Genomic DNA, 23,024 nt, shown 5'->3' with positions numbered 1-23,024 from the left:
AAGCATCTTGAAGGTTTCATGTGCCCCTTTTTGGGGGGGGGGGTAAAAGAAACATTTCGAACCATTTTAATGTTGTCTTTTCCAGGACACTGGCAAGTGCAGGAAAAGAACTCACAGATAACTTCCTGAGAGCCCTGGCAGAGCGAGAGGAGGCCAACCGCAGTGGGAAAATGAATGTGAGTACATTATTACAACACTCCAATTGCTACGTAATGGGATTCCCCCCAAATATTTCTGCAATTCCATTAGGACAGGAACAAAATCCATACTGTGTCAAGTTGAGCAAAAATGCCCCCCTTCCTCCCCTCCTTCCTCCTAACCCCCCCTCCAAATACCAAGCGAGACAGCTGCCTGTCCTACACCCCTCCACCACCAACTCCTAATACCACCTCAACCAGCAAGACAGAGAACTGAAGGAAAAAAACAATATGCATTATATTATGCAGAATCAGAATAACTGTGCAGGCCTCGTACAGTAAATATTGTCTGGGCAGTGTTGATACGGGGCATATTGACACATAGTAGCATAAGTGCATACTGACACTCATAGGACCACACAACTTGACATGTACTGCAATTGGACAGTGAAAGACATACCATAAACAGGAGACAAATCCCCTCACTGAATCCATAAGCAATTTATTACTTACACACAATGCGGCATGTAATATTGTCTGAGGCCAACGGTGCAAGGGAACAGTACAAGGTAGTTACACTGAGTGGGAAATGTATGACGGAGTCAGATCATCCCAAAAATATAACCTTTCCTTACATTGTTACGCAGATGATGAACAACTATTTCTGGCCGAGAAACCCCACTGACTAAATGGCCTTGGCACTCCTAGAGTAACCTCACCATCATAAAGTGCTGGACATCTAATAACCTTCCTTATAGCTTAACAAAGACAAATCAGAGGAATTTATTCATTCTTTAAAACACTTCAAATGTAAAATTCAAAAGTGAAATAGTCCTACGATGAACCAGTTTAAAACCAGGGTCTGTATATGTAGGCAGACACCAGTAAAAACTCCTTTTAATCCCTGGTCTACACCACTGCTTAGTAGACCAGTCGGCGAATGTTTGCTGGTTCTTTGGGCGCTTCTAATAGCTTTTCTAATATAATCACATACTACTGCGAAACGATAAAATCATAAATTCTTTCAGTTTTTCAATAACATAGTATCATCAATATCTGCTACCTGTTGTTACATGTATATTGATATAAAAGGAGAAGTATACCTTTACCTCTTGACTTTATCATCACCTCCACTGCCCATACCATTTGTGGGAAAAAAAGATTATCCAGTCACACCGATTCAGCCCTGCTCAGGCGTGTTCACTCCTTGGCACTAAGCCATTAAACCATAAAAGAAACATGTCCAGCGTTCTGTGGGTTGGTATGAAAGATCTAAATTGCTGAAACTCGCACAAATCCAACATAAGGTTTGTGAAAACGGAAATATCTGAGCGGTACTAATCATTAGACTACATACTATTACAGAGAACACGACTAAGCGTTGGCCCCGAATATACATACATAACATAACATAACATACATACATACATACATACATACATACATACATACATAACATAACTTTAGTATTTGACTGCTACAGTTTGTTTTTTTTACACAGCCATGTCAGGAGTTCTGATATACAGTATCTTGACTAGCTATCCTTAGTGTAGCCCAAGACAACATCCAAAAGAGCAGAGTCCCTCTTTGAAAAAGACAACAGCAGAGTACTGAAATCAAAAGAGCAGCCAATGCAGAAACAGGTTCTTTTTTTTAATCTTTTTTTTTTTTTATTCCCCCCCCCCCCACTTATCCTCCCCATTGTACTTGGCCAATTACCCCACTCTTCCGAGCTGTCCCGGTCACTGCTCCACCCCCTCTGCCGATGCAGGGAGGGCTGCAGACTACCACATGCCTCCTCCGATACATATGGATTCGCCAGCCGCTTCTTTTCACTTGACAGTGAGGAGTTTTGCCAGGGGGCATAGCACGTGGGAGGATCACGCTATTCCCCTCAGTTCCCCCTCCCCGCCGGACAGGCGCCCCATCCGACCAGAGGAGGCGCTAGTGCAGCGACCAGGACACACACCCACATCCGGCTTCCCACCCACAGACATGGCCAATTGTGTCTGTAGGGACGCCCGGCCAAGGCGGAGGTAACACGGGGAATGGAACCTGGGATCCCCGTGTTGGTAGGCAACGGAATAGACCGCTACGCCACCCGGACGCCCGCAATAGAGATTCTTAATGCGCGTTTGCACCAAGGGGAGTGGAGTTCTGGCGGGGAGTGAGATTTCAGTATGACACCTGCTTGCATATGTCGCTAAGCTACTGGCATTAATTGCATTGATTAATTTAGCATTCTTGTTAGAATATATGAAAAAAGTTAAAGCTGCCCACTCAAATATGATTGTGCCTCAGTGTCAAGTTTTCATGTCGCTTCGTTTGTAATTTGATAGCTCAGAAATACCGATGACTGTGTGTACCACTCCTGTTAAAAATCAGCTAATCTGTAGTGTTGGGTACATGGAAGTCTTAAGGGAACAAATGACCGTCATGGCTGCATTCAACATCTATCACCTGTAATAGACCTTGATTTGTGTTTTTTTTTTTTTTGGACTACTTAATCTAGAATGAATATTTAGATATTTGTCCGGAAAAAGCGTTGAATGTCCAGTGCTTGAAATAATGTGTTCAGGACAGCCCTAAACACAACACTTTGTATAGTTAGATGGAGGCCGTTACTAAGCTATTTCAAAGGTACTCCCGCTGGTTAAATTGGATGTCACTAGCAAAGAGTAGTGCCAACATGGGCATGCCTGTACACCAACAGACAAGCTCATTCTTTTTGATAACTGCGTAAACCTAAACACAAATCAAGGCCTGTACTTGTGAACTGCCCAAGTGTTGCTGATCTGAGTTTACCATGGTTCTTAAAACAGGATCTCTGTCATAATATGAAAGCCGATATGCAACATATGATCAGCATTCTTGACAGGTGTAACACACCAGCGTACAAGCCGGATCATATTTTTACTGTAAATGATGCATGGATGCAGATAAAATTTCAAAGGAATCTACAATGTATGATTACGCAAACATAGCTTGCATTATACTGTCAATAAAATAGACTGGACCAGTTATATACTTTAGAATGAATTAACCAGCTGCCCAACAAAAAATGGCATTTTTTCTAGCACCATCCATCCTGATTCTAGTTTATACCCCTAAGACCAAAAGATGACAGATTGTGTATGGCATTGGTCCATGAGGACCGCTAGCACCGATAGGCTTCCAATTATTCACCTCCAAAGCAGTGGAGTTAGAAAAAGGGGGTTTGTTTGACCTTCCCTCACCTGTCCCTATGGGATTTACAAATGCAAGATCACATAAAGTGCATGGAAGGGGGGAGTAGAGGTATTGAGACCAGAACCAGCTTTTTCCCACTGACTGTTGACTGTGTAAACAGCCATGCAGAAGCCCTCTCACTGGTTCTTCAGCCCCTCATAACTTCAGACGGCAGTAAGACATGGCTACAGCTTGTTCCTTTCAGGGGAATTTCTGCAAGTGAAGAGACAAGAAGTGTCTAATACCTCTTCCTGTGTACAGAAAGAAGAGCAAGGAGAAAAAAGGAACTAAGTCTAGAGTTGTTAATCACCAACAATTTTATGCTGACATTAACTTTCCTTCTTTAAAAAAAAACTCCATTCTAAAGTGCTTCCTCTGATGAAAAATTGTTTTCTGGAAAAATGTTTATTTTCCCTCAAGCCCCTCTCTGTTTAGAATTGAGCCCATGTTTGAGCACTTAATACCGCTTTTCTTTGAAATTGTTTAAGTAACAGGTAATCTTACTACAGTTTGACGAAGCTTGACCTCTTCGGTATGTTTACCCAACTCAAATGTATTCCAGCCAACATTTGGCCATGTGTGGGGCCCATACAGAGCATAATGTATGCAGTTTAATATACATATTCTAGTTTCAGATAATTATTTGCACTTTTAGTTTATGAATGAATATAATTAATGTAATTTGATGGATATAATTCTTCTGATTACCATTTAGTGCTCTGTAGTGGCAAATTATTTTCTATTGCTTCGGAAATATTACAGGATGATGAATTTATAGAATATTTAGCCAACTTAAACTTACATCCATTTATGAATGATTATCTACATTGTTTGAGTCAAATGCTCGGCCCCAGTTTTGTGTAACCTCTGCTTACTTCCACTGAAATCCCAAAAAGGCGAGAAAAAAAAAGAAACCGCTTTATTTGCTCTTCATCATTGTGTGCATTCTTGCTGTTTGGTACCAAGAACAAACAGAAATTCTTTGATATATTTTAGTCTCGCATTGTTCTCTTAATTGTCATGGATGACACTTAAATCCATTTCAATTATTTCACTTTTTACTTAAATCGCTTTTTACTTATTTACGTGTTTTGGTTTGTGTCACAAGTGGTTCGTAGTCAGTTCTTTGTAAACAAAACACCCCCCCCCCAAAAAAAAACCTAATTTGGATGCTCCTCACTTCCTTTTCAACTTAAAAGAGTAAATAAAATAAAAAATTTTAAATGGTGTGACAGTTGCATAACTGTTTGCAGTTGACAGTTAAAATCCCAGTTGCGAATTCCACTTTTAAGCAGACAGAAGTGGACAGTGAGATGAATGACACACATTGCAGCTAAGCTGTTCAGTGGCCAGCTGTAAAGGATTGGTCCTTGTAGGCAGAGTAAAGAAATGAGCCTGTGTATGTGAAGAGGGGTTTTGCTAAAACAGGGTTTCTTTCAATAAATAAAGGTTTTTGTTTTGTTTTTCTCCCCTTTTTCCTCTCTTATTTGGCACTTCCAATTCCCTGTACTCTTGGGTCCCACCAATGCACGACCCTTATGGTAGTTGAGGAGGGCGAAGACCTCCATGTGCCTCCTGCAGTACCCGTGGAGCTGGACCTAACCACTACACTTCCATGGTTCTGTGTTTCAGTCCTGATCAGGATCATCTGTGTGGCATTTCCATGTTCTCACTATGTGCGCATGGGTTTTCACCAGGTGTTCCGGTTTATGGTGTTAGGTATCAGATACGCTGCCATTGCCATTGACCACGACACTAACCTCAGAACCTGGGATTGGTCCCCAGGTGCCACACTGTGGCTGAGGATGAATTTCCCCATGGAGATTGATAAAGTTTGAATAACGAACTATCTACCAACGGCTTACAGGTGCTCCACTATCTGTAGGAGTCACTAGTTGTAATGGTGAGGTAGAATGCCCACTGCATTCCCTGATGCCCAGCCCAAGGCAACACTATGATTTGAACTAAAAACCTCTGATTGGACCAAAGAAGGTTGAATCAGTTCATCTGGATTCAACGTTTATTGACAGATATGTTTCATCATTCAACTAAGTAATTGTAGATGTCACTTAGTTGAGTGATGAAACGTATCTGTCAATAAACATTGAATCCAGATGAACTGATTCAACCTTCTTAGATTTTCATACCTGGATTATTGAGCATGCATCAAGTCAGTCAAATCAAGTCAAGTCAAGTTTATTTGTATAGCCCAAATTCACAAGGTAGTCCCTAAGGGCTTAACAATCAGTATAGTATACAACAGTATACGACATACGACACCCTCTATCCTTGGACCCTGAATGAGGAAAAACTCCACGGGAAAAAAGGTATTTAAGTCAGTGATTAGATGATGCACCATCCGAGTGCCCTGAGTAAATAAAAATTAAATTAAAGAAACAGGGATGCTAACCAATCTTGGAGATAACTAGGAGAAAATCCATTTCAGTCATGAATTAGGCAAAATCATTTTTGCTGTCTACAGGAAGCATCACCTTATAGCTGCTAGGCAAACTCAATGGTAAAGACTTAGCTTGTACTCGGCTGCTACCGACCTCCTACAATTCAACACAAGTTGGTAACGTGGGATCAGGTGTCAGTCAATAGATTTTTGACATCATCAGCGTTCTTCTTTTGTCATATGGAAAGTAAAAATTAGTAGGCTATTAGTATTCTCACGGTAAATCGGCGGTGCCTGATTTTCCCACTGCAATGAATGTTCAAGATCCTTCTTGATGTCTATCTTAAGAAACATGGTTTGGAAAGCCCCCCACTTTCTCTTCATGAAAGAGCCTGCTTACCTCCAGTTAATCTTGGATACGGTTCAATAATAAGACCACCCAGTGGAGTTCAATGGCCATTTGAGCCGTCCTAACCCCAACACATGACTCCTGAGAGAGCACAACTGGAAGCACCCTGAAGTCCCTTGTCTTTCTGCTCAAACCTGAGGATAAGTCAACCACTAACATATTCCTTGTGTCCCTGGAGTCCATTTCCATTTTCTGCCACACATCTCGAGGAAAACAGCTATGATTTTACACTTTGTCACTCACTTTTACACATGTTTCAAGTTCATCCGGCATTCATTACTTTCTCTGGTGTTTCCACCATAAAGTGTCATGTGCGTGTAACAACCAGGCAACTGACATTTTTAACAGGCTGGTATTTTAAGTTACTGAAATGGTAAACATGAAATCATTTTTTCCCTTTTCCTTTTATCAATAGCACAAGCTGTAAATGTTCCAAGAGTCAAAATTCTCAGCAAACATGAATAACCTTGTTAGTACTATTTCAGTTGAAACCTTTAAACCCGTCTGTGATGTGAACTAAACCAGTCTTCACTGACATGGTCTAAAGTATCAGCAGAGCTAATTGGTCATGAGGAATTCATCATTGTTTTGAGTGATTCTATGGGGCACAGAACACCATCCATTTTAGGCACACAAAAGAAGAGGAAAAGAAGATAGTCGGAGTTGAGTTATGGGCTTTCGTACAAACACATGATCTATTCTGTGTCATCCTCTGTCTCATCGATCAGAGGGGTCACTCTTTCATCCCCCTTTCATGTCATACTTGGCCTTTCAAGTCGGGCTGAAATTACAACTGTTAGTTAATACATTCTCAGGTTGGTCTATACACCTTCTCTATCCTGCCTCAGAAAGCACCGGAAAAGATTGATAGCAGACATGACTCTTAATAAACAGCTCATCTTCCCTTTGTGTGCAGTCCCTGCCCCCCCTCCCCCCGTTCTCTCTCCTTACCCCAGGATAAAGGCAAAAACAAGCTTACATGGGAAGCTAAGAGAGCCCAGGGCCTGTTTGCCCCCCAGCTTTTTCAATAAATGATACCTCCAGCTATTGTCATTTTTTTTTAATTTTCTTATTTTTCTGATGGTCTCAGTGGTGGTCTTTGGGGAGTGCTGCCAAACAACTGCTGAACCTTGCACCATCTTTCTGATCAGATGAGCTATCCTTCAATGAGCTTTTCTTTTTTTTCCCTTTTTTTTTCCTGGCCCCTGTTGCAAAAGCTGCATGCTTGCCAAAAGTCACTGGCAAACAAAAGGTGCACCTGGGCAGCTTTGGCTTTATTTGCACTGGGGAAGAAGTTACGGGGGGGGGGGTTCTCCTTTTTTATCGAATCCAGGTCACACCTGTGCAGGATGCCTCAGGGTGTCCATTTCTAGAGGTTCACATCTGAAGTTTTAGGTGTTCTGCCACCACCCACCCACACCCGACTTGTTTGCAGTTGTTTGTTGAAAGGCTGTCGCGATATCAGTGGGAGGCTGTGCCATTCAGCTAAAGCCTAGTTAATTAACTAACTGCAGGCTTGATGCCAATGTGAATTTCAGCAATGCTGTTTAAGAAATAGTTACCCAGCCTGTCTTATAAATGTTTTCCATAATTTTCTGTCTAATATACACATATAAATTCAACATGCATCTACTGTATGTAATATTTGGCATTTTGTAAAATTCTCTTCTTTTTAAAGTGTATGTGTGCAGATTCCAGGAAAGTTAGTGTGGTGTAAGCCAATTGGGCTCCAAAAAATAAGCTTTTAATTCTGCTTTTGGATTTTAGATTAGGTCCCCTGTTATAGAAATGAATAACATAGTTGTCTGACCAATTACTTTTTTTTTTTTACTTTTACTTTTTACTACTTTATTGATCCCCATTGGGAAATTCTTCCTCTGCATTTAACCCATCCTAGCTGTGTAGCTAGGAGCAGTGGGCAGCCGCCGTGCAGCGCCCGGGGACTAACTCCAGTTCGTCTTGCCATTGCCTCGGTCAGGGGCACAGACAGGAGTGTTAACCCTAACATGCATGTCTTTTTTTGATGGTGGGGGAAACCGGAGCCCCCGGAGGAAACCCACCACAGACACGGGGAGAACATGCAAACTCCACACAGAAAGGACCTGGGATGACCCCCAAGGTTGGACAACCCCGGGGTTCGAACCCAGCACCTTCTTGCTATGAGGCGAGAGTGCTAACCACTGCACCACCGTACCACCCCTAAGCATTAAGCAGCATTAATTTGATCATTGCAGGCCCCAAAATAAACTATAAGTATTTGATTTTGTTAAACTGATTGGAGTGGAAAATTGCTATTGTGAACATTAACTTAATTTCATTGACTTTTCAGCTTTTCAATAATTACATTTAGATAGGTTTGCAGGATTCAGGTTATAATCTATAGAAATTTCTGCCAGTCCAGATCCAGTATTAGAAACATTCTGAAACAAATTGATTGAACCATCCATCCATCCATCCATTCATCCATCCATTATCCAAACCGCTTATCCTGCTCACAGGGTCGCGGGGATGCTGGAGCCTATCCCAGCAGTCATTGGATGGCAGGCAGGCAGACACCCTGGACAAGCTGCCAGTCCATCACAGGGCTGACACACACATTCCCATCTAGGGACAATTTAGTACGGCCGATTCACCTGACCTGCATGTCTTTGGACTGTGGGAGGAAACCGGAGCACCTGGAGGAAACCCACGCAGACATGGGGAGAACATGCAAACTCCACACAGAGGACGACCCGGGATGACCCACTAGGTTGGACTACCCCGGGACTCGAACCCAGGACCTTCTAGCTGTGAGGCGACCACGCTAACCACTGCACCACCATGCCGCCCTTGATTGAACCAAACTACGCTTATTTGAAAAACACCTTGAAGCACATTACTCTCATCCCAGGAAAAGACCTTAACTTCCATTAAGTGTTGCCAAATCATTTTCTTTTGCTTAACAAATGATCCGGCTATCAGTAGTGGATGTGTAGCATACCCTGAAATTATATATTCACTGCCCTCAAGATGCAAGTACAAAGTATGTTTCTCACTTCTTTTCCAAAGTCATCACTCAGATGAGAGGGAATTAGTGATTGAATACAATGAAACTCTGCAAAGAGTCAATGAATATGTTTGCTCTGGGCTCATTAGTTTACTGTGCGCCTACCGAGGGGCCAACTCAGAGCAGAGAGGAATCCCATTACACCTGTCAAATATCACACGCTGGAAAAAGGGTTTTCTCTCCTTCTTGCTAAGAGATGTTTTTATCCCAGTGAAATTGTGTAGGTGCTTGGAAAGGCATCCTTTTGTCCTCTGAAAAGTTGTTCCACACTGCCCTGAGGAGAAGAGCGTTGTAGGCCTTGTGTACACTTGTTTTGTACCATTGTGAGAAGCATTATTATGTCTTACAAAAAAAAAAAAAAAAAACTAAATTTACTCTTCAGGATCATCTCATCTTATCTCATCATCAGCCGCTTCTCCAGGGTCGGGTCGTGGTGGCATTAAGCTAAGTAGGGCACTCCAGACGTCCCTCTCCCCAGCAATGCCCTCCAGCTCCTCCTAGGGGGTTCCAAAGGCATTCCCAGGCCAGATTGGACATATAGTCCCTCCAGCGAGTTCTGGGTCTACCCCAGGGTCTCCTCCCAGTTGGCCGTGCCTGGAAAACCTCCAAAGGAAGGTGCACAGGAGGCATCCTAATCAGGTGCCCGAACCACCTCAACTGGCTCCTTTCGATGCGAAGGAGCAGCGGCTCTACTCCGAGCTCCTTCCGGATAGCTCCTCACCCTACCTCTAAGGCTGAGCCCAGACACCATACGGAGGAAACTCATTTCAGCCGCTTGTATCCACGATCTCACCCTTTCAGTCACTACCCAAAGCTCATGACCACTCTTCAGGATCACCAAAATGTTTTTCTTTAAAACGCCAAGGACTCCATCTTAACATTCGCTTGAAGCCACTCCAAGCAAAAGTTAATGCCATCATAAAATCATGCTCCTTCAAAATGAATTAGGCATGTTCGTTTGTCTTGAGATAATTAGTCGGCTACTCTTTTTAAAGTGACTGCAAACGTCCGGCTCCGCAGGCAGAGAGGAAATTATTATATTGGTAGAGGCTTTCAGTCTGTATGTTACTTGCCTCATTTACATCTTCATTGTAGCTGCATTGTCATTGGCCGTATTATAAACAGTCTGTTTAAGATCACTATTTTGTTTCACTTTTTTTTTCTTTTTTGGTCTAAAGCTAATCAGCTTCCCATTCAGCTGTATTGGAATCTCTCCCAGAGTAGTGTAGACAACAGTACAACATGCTTTTGTAATTTCAGTATCTGTTTCAATAGTTGAACAGCAGAGAGAAATGATGGGATGCATCTAAGGTCACCAGTGGCCCCTTCTCCTGGCAGATGACCTATCCACTCCACACTATTGACTGTTTAACTTTTCAATTAAATTATAATATAATTTCATTAAGTTTGTCTGGTGATTTATAATTTGGAAATCTTGTATTAACACGCACACATATCCCTCTACGGTATATCTCTGTCTCTGCCCAGCACCTCGTCTCTGCATCTTTTTCTGGATCTTCTCTCTTACCTCATCATATGTAATCATACATACATGCCCTCAGCCCTTACCCCACCAAAGTGTAGGAGCATAATGTTGTTTTTTTTGGGGTTTTTTTCACTCTTTTTCTTCTTCTTTTTTTCTTCCCCAGTTGTACTTGACCAATTACCCTATTTTCCGCACCATCCCGGTCGCTGCTCCACCCCCTCTGCCAATCCAGGGAGGGCTGCAGACTACCATATGCCTCCTTTTATACATGCGGAGTTGCCAGCTGCTTCTTTTCACCTGACAGTGAGGAGTTTCGCTAGCGGGACGTAGCACATGGGAGGATCACGGTATTCCCCCCAGTTCCCCCTCCACCCTGAACAGGCGCCCCGACTGACCAGAGGAGGCGCTAGTGCAGCGACCAGGACACATACCCACATCCGGCTTCCCACCCGCAGACACAGCCAATGGTGTCTGTAGTGACCACCGACCAAGCTGGAGGTAACACAGGGATTTGAACTGGCGATCCTCGTGTTGGTAGGCAACAGAATAGACCACTACGCTACCCAGACACCCAGAAAATAATTTTGTTGTCCTTACTTTGACATGGCTCATGCACAGTGTGTCATTGCATTTTTCACCAACTGATCATTAAACAATTTGACCGATTCACTGATCATTCTGTGGTGATAGAGATATTCGGAGATATTGTGAGGGTGCTATGGTCCTGACTCGTCTCACTCCGGACTACTGGTTGACTGTCGCTTTATGCATGTTTGGTTGGATAAGCTGCATGGCTAAAAATGTAAACATCAGTGACATCGTTTCAGTGTAACTGACTGGCGTAAATAAAACATAAGCCCGGTTAAGTTTTTCCCTTTACTTTTTGTGTTTGCCGTCCGCCCGTGGAGTTTGTGGTATTTAGATGGTTTGCTTGTGCCGAGTTGCCCCATGCCCAGGGGAGGACACCCCAGATAAATAGGGTGTTTGTCTTTGGTCTGTGGACCCAGCAAGTTCTGTATTGATAAGCTCCTGTCACTATAGATAATAAGGTGGTCAGTCATGCAGCCCAGAGATCAAGTATAGCATTGAAATTAAAGAGGAATTCCCAGCCCTATTGCGTTACAGGCTGTGTGTGTGTGTGTGTGTGTGTGTGTGTGTGTGTGTGTGTGTGTGTGTGTGTGTGTGTGTGTGTGTGTGTGTGTGTGTGTCCGGACTGCCCCGCTCCTTTTGTCCCTGTCATGGGCAGTAAAAACAACAATGGTAAGTTTGATTTCAAAGCAAGCGGGCCAAGGTGGACAGCCTGCAGAAAAGGAAAAGAGTGGCACAGGGCTATCATATAACCTTGACTTGAATGGTGTCACAGTGTTGCTGTGGAGGGATCGGGAATAATGCCCCGCCAGTTTGCTACCATCTATCAAATGGACAAAGAAGCAATTTTGTGCCGAGAATCAGCTATTGTGACACACAAGAACCTAGGTGGGTTTTTTAGTTCTTTTTTTTTTAAGAGTTGTAATTGTTAATGTTTTTCGACACAGATTACAACCAAAATAATCAGAGTCCTAATTATTCATGATTGAGACAGCGAGTCGCATTACTGTCGCATTACTTGGGCTTGACAGTTCTCTGGCTCTGCTTTCTCACAATTGTAGTGCTAAGCGAAAGCCATAACATTTAGATAGTGAAATATTACTCCAGCATGATTACAAGACATGGATTTCATAGCTAGTGTCTTAAACTATAAAAAGAAAATGGATTGCCTAAGAACGATGTGTTATATCGGCCTGCTCTGCCAACATGGCAGCTGCACCCCATTTTAGGATGTGCCTTATCTCCAGCTAAGGGATTTTTTCTTCTTTTTTTTTTGGAGGGGGGTGGGGGTGGCAAGAGGATTACAACTACCTCAAATGAAATTCCATCATCTGCTGTGACAGATAAACAGCTCTCTAAAAACAATCACTGTACATCGATGTCATGCCAATTTGAAATGTTTCATCTGGACAGATGCAGCTACCATCGAAGCGTAAGGGCTTACCCATTTAATATTTTCTTGAATGGGAGCTTAGAAGCCAAGCCCAGAGCGTGCACACGCCGTAGCTCTGTTTGGCAGACTGGTCAGCAGCCCAGTTAACTGTTTGCCTTGACATCAGACATGGCGAAGTCTTCCAGATCCTTCAAAAACCCAACGTTCTATGAAACCACTTCTCCTTTTCTGGTCTGCTCTGCTTTTTATGCAGATTGCGTGGATCAGTCCACACGAAAAGGGGTGCTCCAGCGCTGACCCCCAAAGTGAACAGCTGCAGGAGCCCTGATACATCACCCCAAAAATGTGCCCCTTGGACCATTCTCAGGACACGCGAAAAGGGATACACTTAATTTAATCTCTCTGGGCATTTTCTTTCTCCTTCGTTCGCACATTCAGTGGATTTTTCAGATACATTCAGAACAAACAGGGCCACAAAGTGTCACCAATAGTACATCCATCCAGCTGGATTCCGTCACTGGGGAGCTGGGTAGTCGTACCAAAACTATTTCACTCAGTATCAAAATAACTTGTGCGTTAAGTGGAGGCCATCTGGGAGTCTGGATGAATCACAATTGTTTTCTTCCATTGATCCTAAGGGTTCTTTTTCTGGACACGGGATGATTTACAGGGAGATGAAATGAATGATTGGGGCAGTTATATCATTTTGTTGAAGTAGAGTGGTAGTCTGTCATTCTTTAATTCAACTCGTCTCATCATCAGCCACTTTTCCGGAGTCAGGTCGTGGTGGCAGCAAGCTAAGTAGGGCACTCAAAACATCCCTCTCCCCGGCAATGCCCTCCAGCTCCTACTGGGGGATCCCAAGGCGTTCCCAGGCCAGATTGGACATGTAGTCCCTCCAGCGAGTTCTGGGTCTACCCCGGGGTCTCCTCCCAGTTGGACGTACCCGGAAAAACTCCAAAGTAAGGTGTCCAGAGGGCATCCTAATCAGTTGCCCGAACCACCTCAACTGGCTCCTTTCGACGCGAAGGAGCAGCGGCTCTACTCCGAACTCCCTCTGGATGTCCAAGCTCCTCACCCTATCTCTAAGGCTGAGCCCAGACACCCTACGGAGGAAACTCATTTCAACCACTTGTGTTCACGATCTCACCCTTTCAGTCACTACCCAAAGCTCATGACCATAGGTGAGGATTGTAACGAAGACTGACTGGTAAATTGAGAGCTTTGCCTTTCGGCTCAGCTCCCTCTTCACCTCAACGGTCTGGTACAACGTCCGCATTACTGCTGATGCTGCACCAATCCGCCTGTCAATCTCCCGCTCCATCCTACCCTCACTCATGAACAAGACCCAAAGATACTTGAACTCCTTCATCTGAGGCCACAACTCGTCCCCAACCCAGAGTGAGCAATCCACCATTTTCCGGTAGAGAACCATGGCCTCAGACTTGGAGGTGCTGACTCTCATCCCGGCCATTAATTCATTCTTTCATTAATTAATTATTTAATTAATTCCCCTGTCAAATAATACCTTCTAATTATTCCTAAACTAATTTTCTTGATTCAGAGAAAGAAGTCACCACTATGGTTATTATTCTAGATTTTAGTCCAGTGATTTCCCTGCAATGTTGTCACCCATTTTATCACACAATGTCCGTTTATACAAGACTTAAAAATGCATTCTTATGGATGCCTGTGTAATTAACAGTTTATTTAAATGGATTCTCAACTCTCTGGTACTGTCTGTTGCTTTCCTGTGCCTTCTGGGCTCATGTTAATTATATTACGAAGCTGATGGAGTGTTTGGGTTCCCCTGGCAAGGCGAGACGAGATAAGATGAGACGAGCTGATACTCAATTCTCAATTAACATGTCAATTTATTTTGTGTCACATGTTCCAACATCAGTTAAGACAAACAACACTTAGGACACACACTTAACAGCACACAATGAAATCATATCAAGGTCATATAAAACAATGAAAAAATAAAACAGAATGAGACCAATTGTCTCTTATTGGACAGTGTAACCCATATCAGCATAACAGTACCTCAGATACAGTGACATAATAAGGCACTTCCAGAACAGACAGGCAGACAGGGGAGGGACTTCTTTTGCTTAAGCATTATCTTAAGAAAAAAACCTATCGGGGCATATTGTTTGGTGTGACCAATGGTGAAGTGTTGCAGCCTTGCTTTAAAATCTTTATTGCTGTGTTTTAATTTTGGCTATAAAACACTTTATTGAATCTAATCTTCACTGACGGTGCCAATGTTTCGCCACCTCAACAAGATAGCAGATAATATGTTCATTGTCTGTATTTCTACATTACATAATATACACAGCAGTTTATATTATAAGTCTGATAACCTTTTTGATAACACGGACAATTGTCTCCTAAAGCTAAACACCATAGAGACCAATAGTCTTTAATGCCATTCAGCATACAGCTGCTCTACTGAAAATGAATGTGAGACAGACGTCAATACAATTTATGACCTGACCTGAGTTGACCTAACCCCAAGACTAAGATATTCAAATGAGCTTTTACATTTAAGCAATGATGTCATTTCATGATCAAGAACTATACTCATATACCCACAAAATCACCCTGAATGCATAAATTAGCTGTGTGTGTGTGTGTGTTTGTTTGTATCTAGTAATGATTAATTCCACATTTGAAATTGAGCGGTAATGTTATAATTATTATTATTCCCTGTGACCTTGACAAGTAAGTGGGTCAAGAAGATTGATAGATGTATAATTATATTTAACGGTAGAACGGGTAAGATTTTCCTAAAAATCAATGACTCGGACAAAAATAATCCCTCTCGGGTGCCTGGGTGGCATAGTGGTGTATTCCGTTGCCTACCAACACAGGGATTGCCGGTTCGAATCCCCGTGTTCCCTCCGGCTTAGTCAGGCGTCCCTACAGACATAATTGGCCGTGTTTGCAGGTGGGAAGCCGGATGTGGGTATGTGTCCTGGTTGCTGCACTAGCGCCTCCTCTGGTCTGTCGGGGCACCTGTTCAGGGGGGAGGGTGAACTGAGGGGAATAGCGTGATCCTCCCACGTGCTACGTCCCCCTTGTGAAACTCCTCACTGTCAAGTGAAAAGAAGCGGCTGGTGACTCCACATGTGTCGGAGGAGGCATGTGGTAGTCTGCAGCCCTCCCCGGATAGGCAGAGGGGGTGGAGCAGTGACTGGGATGGCTCAAGAAGAGTGGGGTAATTGGCCAAACACAACTGGGGAGAAAAAGGTGGGGGGGGGAAATAATGATGAATAAATAAATAAATAAATAAATAATCCCTCTCAATCATAAGTTATGACCCACTAGTGTGTGGTGGTGTCGGTATCTGCAGAGACTTTGTCCTCTGCCTGTATTTTCTTCTTATTTTGCTGTGTACGGGACGTTTCTGGGTGGGGACTCTATCAAAACGTAGCAACCAGGTGCCAAATCGAGATCATTAGTATGCATTCAAGAGGAAGCTATGACAATGGCGGGCACAGTGCCAAAAAGATGCAAATATATCGAGGCGAAATGCCAAGCTCGTTCTAAAACGAGTGAACCTGGGGATGGTTTGGCGAGCACTGAAGGAGAGGATGGGAATGAAGAGCGATGTGGAGTTGGCCTGTACACTGGGGTGTGTTCTGGTAACTGCGGTCAGGGGGCGTGTCCTTCTGGTGGCGTTGAGCCGGGGGGGAGGGGCCAACTTTGAATGTTGTGTTTACAAGCCGCAACCGACAAATCCTACTCGTTCTACGTTTAAAGCGCTATTCTCAAAACAGTCACTTGTGTAATGATGCACCAGGCCAGCTGATGTAATATGCCACAAAGCAGCGACTTTTCTTACCTCAGAGAACGAATTAATTAATGAATAAATAAATAAACGAATAAGGAATAAGCAAAAGTACACCAAAGTGTTGGTATTTGGTCGGATGGACCACAGATGAACCACAATGTGCCCTGTCAGTAATTTCCCTTCTCATCTCAAGGTGAAAATGTCCCCTTTGCACACTCTTGAAGACATTAGCACCACCTTGCTTTGCTCTGCCGGGGTTGAGATCAGCTGTTTCTGTAATCAAATGGTACTTACGCCCCCTCTTTCCCCTTGCATTCCATTCAACCACAATTACGTGTTCACTTTGGAGCGCACCTGCTGAACCCGTCTCATCCGACCTGCCAGCATCACAGTTTATCAAAATGACACAGGGAATGGTGTAAAGAACAATGTAATGCATTAAACAGAACCAAATGGTATTAGGCTAGTGCCCGTAGTATCACATCTTCCAGGGCCAGGGGCTGGAAGAAGTTGCATGTGAACACTACAGTGTCTTCTGGGAAAAACCTTGCAATCTTCACATAAGAATGAATACAATAACATTTGTTGGTGATGTTTTTTTTAAATTTCTTAGCTATTGTATAGATATTCAACATAAATATTACATATGAATCTCAAAACACATCTGAACAAATCAGGAAGCAGTCAGGTGTAAGATAACATCTAATCCTAACACAACAGCTAATAGTAATAAGTTGCTGTCAGTATCAAATTAAGTCTTTTTGATCATATTTCCACAGGTAGGTCATTCAAGAGTGTAAATTAAATAGAAATACATAAAGAAAGTAGCGTGGAGATTTTTTACACTTACTGTCTATTGTTAAAGGAAAAAAGTTGCATGTGGTCTTGAAGAAAGAGAAGAAAATAGGATTTTCTACCGAGGTGATTTTAAAGGTACTTCATAATGACGGTATGTGGGTGGGCGAGTGCCAAGAGCAAAGCTAACAGCAGTGTCAACAGATGAGGTGGACCGTTCGTTCCTCCCTCATACGCTGATTGCAGTCCATCTCCTGGACATGCTGAATACAGTAATTCTGATGAGATTTTTTTTCCTCTTAGTCCCCTGGATTCGACAACCATTTCTTTTTACCATCCCCTAGACAATTTTCTGCCCCAGTCACATGATTAATTTCCCATTTGGTTTCAGCTGTAACATTTAACTTTTGAAATATATTGGGCCACAAAATGAGTTCATGTGAGATTTGTACCCGTTCTTCTCTGCGTCTTGGGATGATGATGACATACAAAACGTTGGCTTCAAGGTGCAGCCATCAGCAACCCCAAGAGTAAGCAGAATCACTAAACAGAAGCGTCCTCAAGTGTAATCCAACCTTCAAACGCTAGTTTCCAGTGCATGTATTGACTGCGAAGTCTTCTTTCAGGAGAAAATGAGAGAGGTTGTTAAGTCCTTGGTTATCCCAAATGGCTAGCTGTGAACTATGGAGATCATAGATAAATAAATCTTGTCCACATGATTTATTCATCTCATCTGTTGGTTAAAGTCACACGGTGACTTTAACCAACAGATTTAGTTAAATGTACCACAACAGAAGATGACTCAAGAAACCTGAAAGACCCCCCCCCCCCCCCACACACACTTTTACTCCCCAATTGTACTTGGCCAATTACCCCACTCTTCCGAGCCGTCCCGCTTGTTGCTTCACCCCCTCTGCTGATCCGGGGAGGGCTGCAGACTACCACATGCCTCCTCCGATACATGTGGAGTCACCAGCTGCTTCTTTTCACCTGACAGTGAGGAGTTTCGCCAGGGGGACGTAGCATATGGGAGGCTCACGCTATTCCGCCCCGTTCCCCCTCCCCCCTGAACAGGCACCCCCGATTGACCAGAAGTGCTAGTGCAGCGACCAGGACACATACCCACATCTGGCATCCCACCTGCAGACACGGCCAATCTTGTCTGCAAGGACGCTCGACCAAGCCGGTGGTAGCACGGGGATTTGAACCGGTGATCCCTGTGTTGGTAGGCTAGGCAACGGGAGTTGACCGCTACACTACCCGGACGCCCCTGAAAGTTTTTGTGCATGACTGAAAGAGAAGGGAAAGCCCTATAGGCACAATATCACATGGTTACTAAAGCGAAACGCTAAAGCTGAATGCTTTCATTGATAACTTTCAATATGTTTGTCATTACAATTATTCAAATGGATGTAACAGCTTTCAGTAACTCTGAACGGTTGTGTCCACAAACCTCATGGTGTCTGCAGCGTTGTCAATTCAGTTTTGAGGAGTAGAAACCCATAGCAAGGTGGACAAGTCAGACACGAAGGAGTCAGTTTTTGGTCAAAGCTACGCTACTCATGGGAATTCAGTTTATGCTCATGCACTCTTAGCAACACATGGAGCACATTCTTTGGAATCCTCTTTGTTTTATCACTACACACTGGTCTGCTTTGGCTGCGCATTACTCCACCTGAGTAAATACTGCACGGCATCTCTCCCACTTAGGTCAGTGCACATGTCTTCCAGAGGCAGGCTCCAGCCCCTTCTATCCTGTCTCTCTCAATCTCCCGCCCAATAACAGAGCCTCTGCACTCCCTGCCATCTGAGAGGAAGTCCAGGAATGCGTGTTTTTGATTCATATCTTGACGGACCAGCTGCGTACCACAAGCAGTTTCGCGTAGAGTTGATAGCAGTATCTGTCTCTCTCTTCCCCATACACAGCTCCATCCAAACAGCAACGATTTGAACTCGTAGTTTAACTTCAGGTTCGTGACATCCAGACATGCCAAATTCTCAGCATATTTTCACCTCGTTGTAATGCAGATTAACAGGTGTACTGGGCTCTTGCCAGAGAGAGATGGTTTGAAAATACACCCAAGTCCATTACCAAATAAAAAAGGCTGAACTTATGTCATAGAGCTACATGACATAAACCAGCGTATACCTGTTATATGCTCAACTTTATTTACATAATGACAGTATTTATGATAGAGCTTATATATTAGATGTGCACTCTAAAAATGAGGGAGATATTATAGTGTACTATATAACTTGGCATGTAGAAGTAATCAATTTAACAGACATGCAGTATTTAAAAACTGCTTAACTTAATTTTTCTGACAACTAATTCTTTTGTGGAGAAAAAAAAAGCTTAGGAAATTAGGAGCTCAGTAACTGTCCTTTCAAAACAGAGGAGGCTTAGAGAAACAGGAGCGTGCACTAACAGAAAGAGTATACAGAGCAGGAAGGAGAGCAGTTTTTAGCTAACTCAGAGTTCCTTATATTGTGTGCCACTAGAGTCCATCCCTCTTAGATTTCTGATATAGGTGTCAGAACTGATAAAGGTATTTGCTTAAATGATCTTTGTTTAAAGACAAACAGAAGAATGAAAATGTGCACACCCATATTTGTTGGAGAAGCAATATGTAACCTATTTATCTTGTGTCAGATAGGAGGCTCTTAAGATTTGTTTGATGTAGTTGAATGCCTCGTGTTGGCTATAGAGGGGGAGAGATTCACGTTTCATATCAGGCAACAATCCCCTTTGGTGTTTTCTTCAAAAGCTTATGCTGGTGGGATTTTTTTTGGGTTATGCAGTGTCTGTGGGATCTGATTGGCTAGAAAATGGGGATTTTTGGGCATGGTTAAACACTGCTTTAAAAACTAAGCATTGATAAATGTGTTAAAGGAAAATGCAGTTTAGATAATTCTATTAGATAATCCGGCCCTGCTTGGAGCTGCGCCCGAAGAGAAAACCCCGAGGGCAGTTTGACAGGACTTGGAAGCGGGACGGGCTAAGCTAACTGCTTGCCCATGTGGACTGGCAGTTCCGATAACACTGAGGGCGGTCTGGCGGCGGCCTCACCTGGCCTTGACTTTGTTTTTAGTGTCGTCGTGTGGAGTGCGGGGAGGTGTGTTGAAGGTGTCTGGCTGGGAGAGCCGGCGTTTGATCGGCTGAGGGAGCTTGGTCTGCGACGTCCTGTGGGCCCAAGGACCACAGCCCTGACTGGAGCTGTGCCTGAAGAGGAAGCACTGAGGGCGGTCTGACAGGACGCGGAAGCAGGACAGGCTAAGCTAACTGCTAGCCCATGCAGACCAGCAGTTCCGACAGTCATCCTGGCTGGCGTTCGTTCTCCTGGACAGTGAATTTTTTTTATTTCATTTTTTTTAATAGATGTAAGTGTTAGTTTGGGTGCATGTGTTCTTGTAGTTACTTTGGATATTTGTTTTTGTCTTTGTGTTGCACTGCTGTGGGCTGGGGAAGACGATGTTTCATGTCATTTCATTTTATGTGCACAAGTGCATGAAATGAAATGAAATGAAATGACAAATAGTGTTTCTGATTCTGATTCTCTCCGAAAATACTCACTCCAAGGATGGGATCAGTCCTCTATCTGCAAGTGACAGCCTAATCTGATTTTATAATGTGGACAATTGGAATTGTTTGCACAAAATATAACACTTTTTTTCTTGGTTGAATAAAAGACAAAGTCAGCCCCAGGATTTTAGCATTTCTCTTCACTGTAGATATAGAAAATGTTCATCTGTACTAACAAATGGCATCACAAACCTGACACGTTTGACGTCAGAATGATGAAGAGGAGGCCGGTGTTTTTTGTAGGTAATCGAGTCAAAAGGGAAAGGAAATCTGGAAAAGAAATAATCATGTCAGCACACAGCATATCTGTGGTACGTAGCTCTAAACAGTGGCTGGCAGTGATCTCTCTCTCATCTGCATCTTCCTCTGAAGTGTTTGTATCAGTAAACATGGAGTCTCCTCTTTGAAACTGCCAGCATAGCCTGCAGCCCGTCCTCGTGCCAGCTGAATGGCAGACACATTGTTTCAGATCCAACACTGAACCTACGTGCGGTTTGTGTCCCATATGGAGTATACTGTCCCAGGCATGTTGACTTTCCTGTGTGTGTTTAAACTGGAAGCAGGGCACAAGGCCTTTAGAGGATTAGAAACATAAGGCACGCATAGAAGTTAATTTGATTATTTATTTTCTGTCTCACTAGCACTTTATCCCTTTTTTGTGTATGAACACGGATAAGAATAGCATTGCACCCACACCCGTCCCATAGCAACGTGGGCTTGATGTTCCTGCTAGCTGTGGACACGTGAAATTTTATATTTTTGATGTTCCTGCTAGCTGTGGACACGTGAAATTTTATATTTTTGAATGAGTTATTTTACTTTGTAAGCTATTCTCCTATTTCCTACCACATTCACCCCCTTGTTTCCTCTCCTTTCTGTTGCCTTACTCCCCTCTCCCTGCTCCTTAACGTGTAATGAAGGATATTATTGGCGTGAATTTTTCCCCGTGTTACCGCTGGCTTGGTTGGGCATCCTTGCAGACACAATTGGCCGTGTCTGTGGGTGTGAAGATGGGTATGGGTATGTGTTCTGGTCGCTGCACCAGCGCCTTCTCTGGTCGGTTGGGGTGCCTGTTCAGGGGGGAGGGGGAACTGGGGGGAATAACGTGATCCTCTCACACGCTACGTCCCGCTGGTGAAACTCCTCACTGTCAGGTGAAAAGAAGTGGCTGGTGACTCCACATGTATCAGAGGAGGCATGTGGTAGTCTGCAGCCCTCCCCGGATCGGCAGAGAGGGTGGAGCAGCGACCGGGACGACTCAAAAGAGTCCGGGTAATTGGCCAGATACAACTGGGGAGTAAAAGGGGGAAAAAGAAAAAAAAAGAACGTGATCTGTCTCAGTTGCAGCACTGAAGCACAGCTCTGCCTGCCTTGCTGTCCTACCACATTCACTGTGATGGGGGGAAAAAACCCCAAAATCATCAGTGTGAAAAAAAAAACAAGTTCATGCCAACACTGCCTCAACACTGGTTAGTAGTGGAGATTAGTACCAGCCCTTTCAGTCAAGTGACTCCTCTGTCTCCTCCACTCCTCATCACATATCTTCTGTGGTCAGACAGGAAATTAACTTTTTTTGTCCACCGGCCACAGTGGCTGGTACATCCCAGAATCCACCAGCCACTTCCACTTGTTTTATTGGTTATCTACCAAAAGTAGCCGGTGGAGAAGACCTACTCAGCAGCCTCAGCCAGTATTTACTGGCATTTATCTGTGGGCTGGAATGTACCTCCCCCCTGCTCTGTGGCTCTTATTGGCTGGGTAAGCTCACTTCCCACTGGACTATTATTTATCAGCATTTTATTTCCAGCCACCATCTGGCTTGGGTGATATCACAGCAGTTGCCTGGTTGTAATAAGGATATCACCCTCATTTATCTTATCCCCTACGACAAAACTCCTGCTCATCGTGTCTTCAGAGAACTACACCGTCTGATGTTAGCCAGCAGAGACCAGGAAAAGAGAGGAGGAGGGAGGAGAAAAAAAGAAGATAAACATGTTCCCCCCAGCGGACGTGTAGCGTCACTCTCACTGGGTTGGACAAAGTTAGTGTTGTCTTAAATCACAGTTAGTTATTTCAGAGTCTCGGAAAGCGGAGATCAAGGGGGAAATCGCGCTCTCTATCATCCTTTCCACTCGCGGGGATGAACTGAGGTGTGCTTCATG

At 43.6% G+C, this 23,024-nt stretch overlaps 1 protein-coding gene across 1 annotated transcript in view; it reads left to right on the top strand.

The window, feature by feature from the left end:
- cfap299 (cilia and flagella associated protein 299) overlaps positions 1-23,024 on the top strand; it is a 127,210-nt gene that overhangs the window by 45,522 nt on the left and 58,664 nt on the right. The window contains exon 3 of the mRNA XM_056278685.1: positions 86-176. Coding sequence (XP_056134660.1) covers positions 86-176 — 91 coding nt within the window. The remainder of the gene's footprint in view (positions 1-85; positions 177-23,024) is intronic.

The sequence above is a fragment of the Lampris incognitus genome, chromosome 1, assembly GCF_029633865.1.
Source record: "Lampris incognitus isolate fLamInc1 chromosome 1, fLamInc1.hap2, whole genome shotgun sequence".
Lineage (NCBI taxonomy): Eukaryota > Metazoa > Chordata > Actinopteri > Lampriformes > Lampridae > Lampris > Lampris incognitus.
The sequence above is the reverse complement of the archived record's forward strand: the minus strand, read 5'-3'. Positions and strand labels throughout refer to the sequence as shown.